Source organism: Mus musculus, chromosome 13, assembly GCF_000001635.26.
Source record: "Mus musculus strain C57BL/6J chromosome 13, GRCm38.p6 C57BL/6J".
NCBI classification, from domain to species: domain Eukaryota; kingdom Metazoa; phylum Chordata; class Mammalia; order Rodentia; family Muridae; genus Mus; species Mus musculus.
In genome coordinates, this window is record NC_000079.6 from 67,067,754 (window position 1) to 67,079,917 (window position 12,164).

Genomic DNA, 12,164 nt, shown 5'->3' on the forward strand with positions numbered 1-12,164 from the left:
AAAAAAAAAAAGAGAGAGAGAGAGAGAACCAAAGAACCAGCCCTAACAGGATACCTCAGGGATGCTCAAGCACCGGATGCTGCCTCAGAGTGCCTCAGTGCTGTTTCTTCAGGAAACATAGTCTGTGACAAGAATAATGAAGCTTTCAGAAGAGCTTCAGGGAGGGCTGCTGACCCCAGATGACCTCAGTTCATTCAGCCTTTTGAACCCATCCAGCCAGGAAGGACTTCAATGAAACCTGGCACTTTCCCATCCCACAGAGACTGGGCAACAAATGATACGGCTACTGCTCCCAGGATTTGGCCAATATTATAATTTTCTTAGGGTCTCCAATTTTTATACAGCCCCCAATTTTCTTAGGGTCCCCAAAAGAAGCCCTAAGTTTCCAAATACAAATGGACTGGACATTGTGAATGTAATTAAATTATCACACCATAGATTTCAGAATTGTTTCATATTGTTCTTACTGCATATAGTTTATGATTTTAAGAGAAAGAACCTTTTTATTTAGACAAAAGGGGGCGATGTTGGGGCTGGTATGGTGCTGTTATGTATTGAAATGCTAAGTACTAGCCCCTAAGATCTGGTTACCCAAAGATGAGTGAACTCTCATGAACATCACTTTTTCGTGCAAACCATGCTCCCCAAGTTAATTGAACAATCAGAGGCTAAAGCCTCTGATTGGGCAATAGAGAGAGAGAAAGGCGGGACTTGAGGATAGACTGAGTGGTCTTAGTAGAGATCAGAAGAAAAGAACGATATCAGGAGAGGAGGCTGGCATGTGAGATGGACCATGGGCACATGGTCTGGAGAAACAGCAAGTAACAAGAAGCATATGGCTGAGATGTAAGTTAGAATAGCTCAAAATCTGCCCAATCTAGGCTTACAGCTTATAAATAAAATACCAGGACTGTGTGTCTTTTATCCAGGCTATCTAGAAAATATAATTATATGCTCTTTAACAAAATAAAAGAGCCAAAAAGGGCATAATTTTATTTATATAAAGCACATGAAGTAAAAGTAATTATAGGTGGATGAATGGTATAACATAAAATATGCTACAAATTACCTGAAATATATTAACATTAGGAACAGACTAAATATCCCACAAATCCCCAGAAATAACTAATTAAAATGTTACCTAGGTGCTTCATGTTCTGATTTTTTTTTTTTTTTTTTTTTTTTTTTTTTGCTTTGATAAACCTCATGACCCAAAACCTACTTGGGGAAGAAAGGGTATATTTCATCTTACACATTACAGTCCATCCTTGAAGGAATCCAAGGCAGGTACTTAAGGCAAAAACCTGAGCAAAGATCATGGAGGAATGTTATTTGCTGACTCATTCCTAGTCTCATTTTCAGGTACCTTTCTTATAGAGCCCAGGTCCACAGCCTAGGGACAGTATAGCCCACAGTGGACTGGACCCTTCTACATCAATTGCACTCAAGAGACTGTAACAGTCACACTCACAGGACACACTGATAGAGACATTCTTCAGCTGAGGTTCCTTCTTCCTAGGTCTCAGGTGGACAGCCAATATTAGCTTTCACTAAGGTAGTTTTTCTATCTTAGTAAAAAACTATGTAAAACTTAGTAAAAAAAAAAAAACTTTTAAGACTGCAATACTAAACACGACACTGACGATACATTAAAACAGTTTATTTTTATTTACAGAAGTTACTAAACTTCATATTCCAATAATGTATCTATGGTCTTTGGGGGGAAAAAAACAAACTGATAAAAATCACTAGTTGAGTGATCTTATCACTTTTTAAAATTGAGCTTATAATTTCAATTTATAACACATTGATGTCCTCACAAACTTATCTGCATGATTCCAAAGTCTATAATGAGTTTTTATAGCACACCAAACATTTCTTAGTGAGTTCAGAGTTCTGTATTAATTCTTTAGGAATTCAGAGCAGCACTTGGTGGCTTGCTAAATCCTATACAGCTCCTGGAATTTGTCTCTTATGATAGATAATTCTCTCCAATCTCTCAAGATTTACATGATGAGCAAAGTGTTGCAACACTGTTTACAAAGTGCTTTTTACTGAACCAGTTTGGTTTTCTCAGTTTTATGTATTTGTCAGTGTTCCTTCCAAAGTCATTTTGCATGTATAACATCTGGTTATAAATCACTCATGGTTAATGAGCAGTTCCTGTATTACCTGCATTTGTAGTGTTTCTCTAAAAAATTTGATGCTCCATAAGTATTGAACGCTCAACACGGCCATCTTCTTCACTATTACAAGATCTCTCCAGTATGTAATGGTGGATGTTGAATATGGGTTGAACTATTATTAAAGGTTTTTCCTTATTTCTTTCATTTCTAAGGTTTTTCTTTTATATGAATTCTTTAGTGCTGAATTGTCAATGAACAACTGTGGAAGGCTTTACAAAAGTGTTTGCATTAATCTGGATTTTCTCTAGTATGAATTTTGTAGTGTCGAGTGACATTTGAACTATTTTTAAAGGCTTTACCACATTGTTCACATTTATAGGGCTTCTCGCCAGTATGAAGTCTCCAATGATATTTAAGATTTGAAGAAGAAGTAAAGGCCTTGCCACAAACTTCACATTTGTAGGGTCTCTCTCCAGTGTGAATTCTTTCATGTTGAACAAGGGGTGAAGGATATTTGAAGGTCTTGTCGCAGTGTTTGCATTTGTAGGGTTTCTCTCTAGTATGCATTATCTGATGTTTAGAGAATGTTGAGTGAACACTAAAGGTCTTTCCACATTCATCACATTTGTAAGGTTGCTCTCTCGTATGAATTCTCTGATGTTTAGAGAGTGATGTGTGAACACTAAAGGCCTTGCCACATTCTTCACATTTGTAGGGTTTCTCTCCAGTATGTACTCTTCGGTGAACAATAAGCCCTGAATAATTAGTAAAAGCTTTACCACATTCTTCACATCTGTAGCGTTTCTCTCCAGTGTGGATTCTTTGATGTTTATGCAGATATGTAGAAAAGCTAAAAGCTTTGCCACATACTTCACATTTGTAGGGTTTCTCTCCAGTATGAATTCTTTGATGCTTAACAAGATAATCGGAACAGTTAAAAGCTTTGCCACACACTTCACATTTATATGGTTTCTCTCCAGTATGGATTCTTTTGTGTTGTTTAAGATGGGAAGAATAGTTAAAAGATTTGCCACATTCTTCACATGCATAGGGTTTCTCTCCAGTATGAATTCTTTGGTGTTGAATTAGATTATAACAATTAGTAAAGGCTTTCCCACAGTCTTTGCATTCATACGGTTTTTCTCCACTATGTGTTCGCTGGTGATTCATAAATGTTGAATAAATGGTAAAGGCTTTCCCACATTCACCACACTTATATGGTTTCTCTCCAGTATGAATTCTCTGGTGGTAAATAAGGTTTGCAGAACAGTTAAAGGCCTTGCCACATTCCTTGCATTTGTAGGGTTTCATGCCAGTATGGATTCGCTGATGCTTATACAGATATGAAGAACAGCTAAAGGCCTTCCCACAGTCATCGCATTTATAGGGTTTCTCTTCCCTATGAATTTGTTGGTGTTGGTGAAGGTTAGAAGAACAGCTGAAAGCTTTGCCACATTCTTTACATTTGTAGGGTTTTTCTCCAGTATGGATTCGCTGGTGCTTAGAAAGAATGCAGCGACCGGTGAAGGCCATGCCACATTCTTCACATTTGTAGGGCCTCTCTCCAGTATGAATTCTTTGATGTTGAATAAGGACTGAGTTCCTATCAAAGGATTTCCCACATTCTTTACATTTATGGGCTTTTGATCCTGTTAGAAAAATTGTTAAATTATCAGTAAAAGTATACTACCATATGTTATATTCATACCGCTCACCCTAAATATAAATACTTTAAAATTTTGACTACATTTTGACCTAAAATTAAGCATCATATAAATGGGAAACTATAAACATTTGCATACTATATTCCCAGTAGCCTCATTCAGATACTACAGGTTTAAACAACATAATCTACCACTGAACTTAGACTATGAAGACAATGTGAAACAAACAAAGAATGGGAAACTATGAAAGTTAAAAGTCAAACTTGATATAACACCTAAATAAAAAACACCTAAGGGGCATTTTATTAAATGAAAGAAACCCTTATTTAAAGATGTATTTCTGGTCTTACATGAAAATTCAAAATTCGAATACTTATCAAACAGGAAGCCAATGTTGAATGTGATAAATTGGTTGGAGGTAGAAATACAGAAGACTTTTGAGTATACAGTTTCAGTTTCCAAAGCTATAAAATTGTGTAAGATGTGCTGCATAACATTTTAAAATCGATACATGAAATCTTTAAGACAGTGTTAGGTTTTACCAAAAATAATATAAATACCTTAAAAATCAAATTATGAAAAATTTCTAGTTTACCTAGAAGGGACATAAACTCAGCTAAGTAAACTATGTGTCAATAAACACAAAAGTTACACAATTTGTGGGAATACTCATTTAGAAGGTTACAGCAACTATTAAGTAATCAAAGAAGGAAGAAAATGCATGTGTCTTGAAATTACAAATAATATTTTAATAGGGAATGATAATGTAACTTAACAGACCTATGGTATAGCTCTCTTTATCTTATATTGTCCTTATGGGATATAGTAATTAATTACAGCTAAGCATGTTATCATAGACTTAAAAAAAAAAATCAAACAAAAAATAGAGTTGTAAAGTAGCAAAAAGAGATTAAATTTTGGAGCTATAAATTTTTAAAACATTATCAAAGATCTACTAAACAAAGTTTATCTAAATGTGTAGTTTGTAGCTATGACTGCACTCTTATCAAAGCAAAGCACTGTAATATACTGTCATTGACTGGCAAAAAAAAAAAAAGAAAGAAAGAAAGAAACCCAACCCTCATAAGATATAGAGCAAGATAACTCGAAAGATAAAGAGCATTGATCTCCATCCCCACAGCCCACAGGTTAGGAGAAAATCAACCTTTGTATTTTATCATCTCACCTCAAAATGAGCAGTGTCATGCGCACACACATGTACACACATACATATATACACACACAGGAAAACTCTTATGAAACTAGTTTAGCCAATGAGCATGTAAATGGAGTTAGAGAGGCTCATCTGTGCTGTTACTGTGTTACTGAGGCTGTTAGAATTGTGTACCCATTTTCTGAGTCATAGAAAGTTGTTGCAGGATTTTCCCTGTTCAATTACATCAGGACAGCAGGAGGCCTATGATTAGACAGGGAAAAGGGAGGCGGAGCTAAGAGTTTCAGAGACAGAGAGCCTCTCAGAGGAGGAAGGGAGGGAGTCAAAATGGAGGCAGGCATGAACCAGCATGGCATTAACCTGCCACAGGTAGTTATGATATCATAAGGTTAGAATAATTGGAATAAAGCTTTTATCATTATCAATTGGTTCAGAAATTACCGTATTGGCATCCTGTAAATTGTGATTTTTATTGATACATTAATCTGACTGGTTATTATAAGCTTTAAGAGTTTTGATTCTACAGGGTAAATGGGTGTTATGATGGGCTGATCGTGGGGTGAACGGTCAATGCATGGGGCTGGCATGGTAGTGAAGAGAACCCGGGAGCTCTGGCCCCGCCGGAGAGTTGGCGGGTAGATCCAGAGCCGGAGGGACAGCAGAGAGATGGCCAAGTTGAGATTACCCAGCTGAGCCATACAGTCGGCGGTTGCTGGGCAGGTGGTTGGCGGTTGCGTGGGAAGCCTGCCAATATTTTTTAATATTTCCTCAACAGAAAGTAAAGAAAAGTATGTTGTAATTTAGATGCTTCCAGGAAAAATAAAAGGAGTGGGACCATGGAGATGGCTCAGCAGTCAACATGCCTGCTACATAAGTATGAAGACCGGAGTTTGGCTACTTAGATGCTTGTAAATGCAGAGTGGCCAGCTTGTCATCTAAGCTTGGAAGATGAAGACAGGGAAATCCCTAGAGCAAATGGGCTGGGAAGGCTAGCTCTGAGTTTGACAGAGAGATCCTGCCTCAATGAATAAGGTAGAAGAGTCATCAAAGAGGATTCTCAACATCAAAGTTGGTCCTCCACAGGGACAATGTACATGCCAGCCTGAATGAACACACACATCCATACACATGCGAGTATGTATACAGATGAGAACACTACACACACAGCCACAAGAAAACAAGTTCAATAAAGGACTTTAGCAGCCACTGTAAATAAATGCAAAGCTTTTTTGAGGTAAAAGGAGGATTATAGTAAACATCACAAAAGCCATTTGATAGTAAGAGACTTCCACCAAAATACAACTTCTCAATACATGTTTTACAAATTGACTTGTCACTTGTGAGCTCTGCTCACTCATTCCTACACACCTAGATGGATGGCCACTGATGCCTTCCTCTTCACACTCCACAGATCTGAACTCTGCTCCAGAAATGTGACCAGGTATGGCTTAGAGAAAGCAAGACCTGTTTGGAAAAGGAACAAGAGGCTTGGCTGTATTTTTTTTTCTGGAAATTAACATTTGCACCCAGTTCTGTTGCTTAGAAGAAAAGAGAAGATAAAAGATTTCGTAAAATTCTATCTTTAAACATTTCCTGAAAGACAGGATGCTTAGATGTAATATACAACCTGCAGATGTTGAACCTCATATACAAGAAAAAGTATTAATGCTAACGGCTGAGACACTTTAATACATGTGTTCTGTGCCTCAGGCTACTGAGCTTCTAACATTACCACCACAGGAAAATACTTTGAAAACAAACCTGTTAAAAACACAAGAAGAAAAAGAATTTCTTGGCTACATAGCAATTCCCTAATTTTTCCTTTTAAAATGGACACACAAAACTAATCAATAAGCTGGGCAGTGGTGGTGAGTGCCTTCATTCCCAGCACTTAGGAGGCAGAGGGCAGGCAGATTTCTGAGTCTGACACCAGTCTGGCCTATAGAGAAAATTCCAGGATAGCCATAGTTACACAGAGAAACCCTGTTTTGAAAACCCAAAAAAAGAAAAAGGAAGAAATCAAAAGCACAAGCTCCCATGAGATATTCTTCAAAGGCAGGGAGACAGGCCCATGTTGACAGTGAAATAAGAGTTCACAATGAAAGTGATCCTCACCCAGGAACACAAGGTTGCTGTAATTCTCCAACATCACTTCCTTATACAAATTCCACTGAGCAGAGTCCAGACATTCACACTCATCTGCAGAGAAATCAATGGCCACATCTGTAAATGACAGAGGGTCCTGAAATAAAAATAAATGAATAGTATAAATTAAATATAACAGTTAATGATGTCAATACCAAAGTCAGCAAGCTTGCAGTCACCTTTTGTGCAAGGTGAAGGGAGAACTAGAAATGGTTCTAAATTGGTATGTAATGTTGGTTACATTCCTCAAAACCATCTCCACTTAGAAACCTCACCCTGAGAGCGAAGTGCAGTGAAGATGCAGACCTGATGCGGCAGCTCTGGGCTGAGGTGTCTGCATGTGCACTCATCCACTGGTGGAGTGAAGACAAGTGCACCAAGGGACAGGAGTCTGAGCAGCCAAGGGGAGAATAAAGGAAGACTGAGAGGAAATGGAAGTGCAAGAGTTTTACACATTTGCACATTTCAAACAGGAAAAATAGCACTTGGAATATATTTACACTAAATGTGAGCCTAACCTTTAAATACACTAAATGCAATTCTAACACTTTGTCTCTTTCTCCCTCTCTCTGTTAGGTATTCAGGCATCTGCTATGTTCCAAAGACAGAGTTAGAACTCGTGGCTCAATTGCATTGCTCTTCAAAAGTCTAATGTTATCAATACATGACACTATCTTTTATTTTTTTCTCTTTATTTTAAAATTTTCTACATTTCAGCTCACCCGTTTTTGTTATCTCAGTATAAAAAATTCCATAATGATTTATGATACTAATATTTTTATTGTTTATGATAAGCTTATAAAAATGAAAATTTACATATTAATGAAGGGTTATGTAACATTAGATAAGTCTTAGATATATACTTTGTTGGATAATGCTCAATATATACTTAGTATGATTTTTAAGTAGGTTTCACTTTTATATTGGAAACGCTCAAAAGCCTGTCTTCCTGGCTTCTGTAATACACACTACACCACTGTTACATAGTCTTAATTCTGTGCAATAGTATATTAAGCGTCATGCTCTTACCTAAATGCATTGTGCACACACTGGGCAATACTTTCTGTGCTTCTCTTCCCCAGCTCACTGGCCCATTGGAAATGCCCATATCATCTTCAACTCTGGAGAGACCAAATTCTTTGGTGTATGTCTATGGCTGAGATCATATGCTACTTGTCTTCCCAGGTCTGAAATAATAGCCCCATCTACACTGTCATAGATAAGCTCTCATGCTTTGAGGCTAGACAGGACTAAACTGTACATATGTGTTAAGAGCCAGACAGGAGGAACAATAAATGGCTTTAGAACTCATGGAGTGCAGCCCACCAGTTAGCACAACCACAATGGATGTGTCTCAGAGAGGCATGGCCCCCAAAACTACATGCCCGGAGAACTTCATGCTGTTGTGGAGTTTTACTCTGCTCGTTGCCTTTACAGGCCTCTTAATCTTGTTGGGGTCTGGAATAAGTCCCATAAACCACTCTGACACCAATCTCAGTCCAACATGGCTGGCTTATTGGATGTATACCCTGAAAGTGATTGATCAGGGACAAAGTATAGACTTGGGAGCCAAATTGTGACCACAGCTAGACTCCTATAGAGCTTTTAAGCCTGAAATCCGCAAACATCTATGCCAACTTATTCCACTCATCAAGATTTAGGGATGAGGGATTTCAACTCTGTATGCTGAAAAAAGACTCACATACAGCAGTACCTCAATGTTGCCAGACCCTTTTTAATCACAGCTGATTTCTCAGTCCCAGCTAACAAATACTAATTGTCCCAGTAAAGTAATGAGCTCATATCAGTAGTGCTGCTCATTCTTCAGCGCCAGCTGAAGAAAAACTAGCAGAAGGAAGGGGGAGAGGACTGGGGATTGTGAGAGTCTTTTGAAACCTCAACCTTGCCTCTAATGACATACCTCCAACCAGGCCACACCTCTTAATCCTTCCCAAACAGTTCACCAATGAAGACCAAGTATTCAATTATATGAACCTATCGGCTCATTATCACTCAGACCACCAAAGTTTTCTTCTGTTTTATACAGTATTGAAACAAAACTCAAAGTATATTATGGTACATTAATTATTCTTGTTTTAAACCTTTACAACCATCAACAATTAACATAAAAATACAGCTGAAACTGCAACAAAGTGGAAAACAGTGGCAGTATTAAATGGAACAGCCTATACATTTTCTTCTCAGAATGTGCCAAAATAAATGTTTGTGAGAAATTCACTGACTGTTGTTGGGTTGCAGCACTCAAGATGACAAAACAAAGACCAGCTCATAAAATAGAAAAGGACTGAGCTGGGATATAGCTCTTTGGACAGACACTTGCTCAGCGGTGTGAGGCCTGGGTTCAATTCCTAGCAAGAAGCAGGAGACAATAGGGGAAGTCATGATGTTTTGCTTGCTTATACACTGCTCACATGCAGACCATCAAGGAAAGAACTGGAGAACAGCCTCCAAATCTCCGGCTCCTTCTCAGGGTAGTAAGAGTGAATTAGGCATACAAGTTTGGTCTTGCTTCAGACCTGACCGGGATGGTGAATTCTGACTTACATTCCTCAGAGAGCCAATGAAAAGAGCATTATAACTTGAATGCTAGGTTCAAAGCCAATGAAAATAAAGTCATAGGTCACTAAACAAGTTCTCAGACTAGGTTTGAGAAGTTCTAGAAATTCTACCCCAGCAAAGGTCACTGTTAGGACTAAAGTCCACATATCAGTGAGAGCTATAAGGAGTTGACATGGTATTCAGGTGTTAATCACAGTATTCAGGAGGGAGAGGTAGGCAGATCTCTGTGAGGTCAAGGATAACCTGCAACATAGAGAGTTCAAGATAAGCTAAAGCTGCACCGAGAGACCTTATCCAATAAGAACTAAGGCATAAATCAAACAAGCAAAAACGTATGAAGAAGCTACTATGTTATCTGAAGAACAGTACAGATGGACATATCAAGAATATGACTGCTGCCGGGCAGTGGTGGCGCATGCCTTTAATCCCAGCACGTGGGAGGCAGAGACAGGCCTGGTCTACAGAGTGAGCTCCAGGACAGCCAGGGCTACACAGAGAAACCCTGTCTCAAACAAAACAAAACAAAACAAAAAAAGAATATGACTGCTAAATAAGTAAGGTTATCAATAAATCAACACTGAAATGCAGTAGAAAAAAAAGCAACAGGGCTTAAAAATGACATACTGGGTGGCTAGTTATAATGCAGGAGACTAACCCCAGACATAGCATTAGGAAGGAAGCCTGCACAAACATGGTAGCTTTCCTTATACAAGAGGACTGACTGTTTAGGCAGACAGAAAACAGAACACTAAAATAAGTATAAAGTAGGGGAAAAAAAAAAAGGAAATCAGTCAAGGGGGGCACAACATTTTCTTGATTAGTAGCTGATATAGGAGGACCAATCTCATTGTGGGTGGGACCAGTCCTGGGCTTATAGTCCTGGGTGGCATTAGAGAGCAGGCTGAGCAAGCATGGGGAACGGGCAGTAAGCAGTGTTCCTGTATGGCCTCTGTTTCATTTTCTACCTCCAGATGCCAGCCTTGAATCCCTCCCCTGATTTCCCTGTATGAGGAAAGTGAAATTAGCCCGTTCTTCCCCAGGTTACTTTTGGTTATGGTCTTTATCACAGCTGATGAAACTCAAAGTCATAAACTTGTACTAGGAGTCCAGCATTGCTGCAGCAGATCTGACTTTGTTGCTAGGGAGAGAAATGGGAAAGGAGTTTGGAACTTTGGCTTGGAAAGTTCGTTGAGTGCTTAGAGCTTGATAGGATGTTCTGTGGGAACTTGGGAAAAAAACAAAAAAAGAAAAGAACAAGGCAGATGAAGGAAGCTGGGCTTGAGAAGTCTCTATCAAAACCACTCTTGTGAAACTTTGAGATAAGAACCTGTGATTTCCCTGTTCAGCTGGGACTGAAGAGTGAGCTGTGATGAACAAAGAGACCAGCACTACTGACATGAACCCGTTACTTTACTGGAACAAGGAGTGTTTGTTAGCTAGGACTAAGAAATGAGCTGTGGTTAAAAAGAGATCACCATCATTGAGATACTATCTTCTGTGACTGTTTCCTCAGGGTCAGTGTACGGATGCTATGGTAGAAAGTCCTAAGACTGTATTTCAAGTTAGCAGCTGATGTATGAGTTTGGTGTGATGTATGATGCACGGTGCTGATTTTGAAGGCATAAAGGTGATGAGAAACAGCTGGGGCTTAGCACTGTGAAAGGCCAGGAGAGGCCACCATTGGTGGCAGGTGCAGCTTCAGTTGCAGTGGAGACCCCATGAATGACAGCATCATGGAAACCAAATACAAGCAAATGTCATAAGATCATATGCCATGACCAGGCTGCCTTTATTCTGGAAATGTAGGGTGGCTTAAATCTGATATTTGACAGAGGCAAGAAAAAATACACACACACACACACACACACACACACACACACACACACAGGAAAAAAGATAACACCTTCAATAAATGATGCTTGGAAAACTGGATGACCGCATGCAGAAGAATGAAACTAGACCTGTATCTATTGCACTGCACAAACTGATCCAAGTGGGTCAAAACCCTCAATTTGAAACCTGAAACACTAAACTGCTAGGAGAAAATATAAGCAGTATTCTACAAAATATAGGTGCAGGAAAGGACTTTTCTTTAAAAGGACACCATTTGCGCAGGAATTAAGGCCAACAACTGACAGGTGGGATTCCATAAAACTAAAAACTTCCGGACAGCTAAAGAAACAACCAACTATGAAGAAGCCTACACGATAGGAGAGAACCTTTGTTATCTACACATCTGTCCAGAGATTAATATCCAAAATATAGTAAGAACTGAAAATACAAACGTTCAAGGAAATAAATGATACAATTAAAAAATGAGCTAGGGATTTAAACAGAGTTCTAAAGAGAAGAAACAAAAAATGGCTAAAAAATAAACATCAAAAAGTGTTCATCGTCCTTAACCATCAAGGAAATCAAAACAACTTTGAGATTTCTTCTTACTACAGTCAGAAAGGCTAAGATCAACAAAACAAC

General features: G+C 38.7%; 1 protein-coding gene across 4 annotated transcripts in view; it reads right to left on the reverse strand.

Annotated features, from left to right (window-relative positions):
- Window positions 1-1,644: 1,644 nt before the first annotated feature.
- Zfp708 (zinc finger protein 708) overlaps window positions 1,645-12,164 on the reverse strand; it is a 28,579-nt gene continuing 18,059 nt past the window's right edge. For 2 of the 4 annotated variants that reach the window (NM_001012325.2, NM_001012448.2), the window contains exons 2-4: window positions 7,080-7,206; window positions 6,333-6,428; window positions 1,645-3,775 (exon numbers count right to left, since the gene is read on the reverse strand). In NM_001012325.2, the coding sequence (NP_001012325.2) occupies window positions 2,415-3,775; window positions 6,333-6,428; window positions 7,080-7,206 (1,584 nt within the window). In that variant the 3' untranslated portion in view covers window positions 1,645-2,414. The remainder of the gene's footprint in view (window positions 3,776-6,332; window positions 6,429-7,079; window positions 7,207-12,164) is intronic. The other 2 variants (NM_001292066.1, NM_001012449.2) reach the window with 2 other exon arrangements.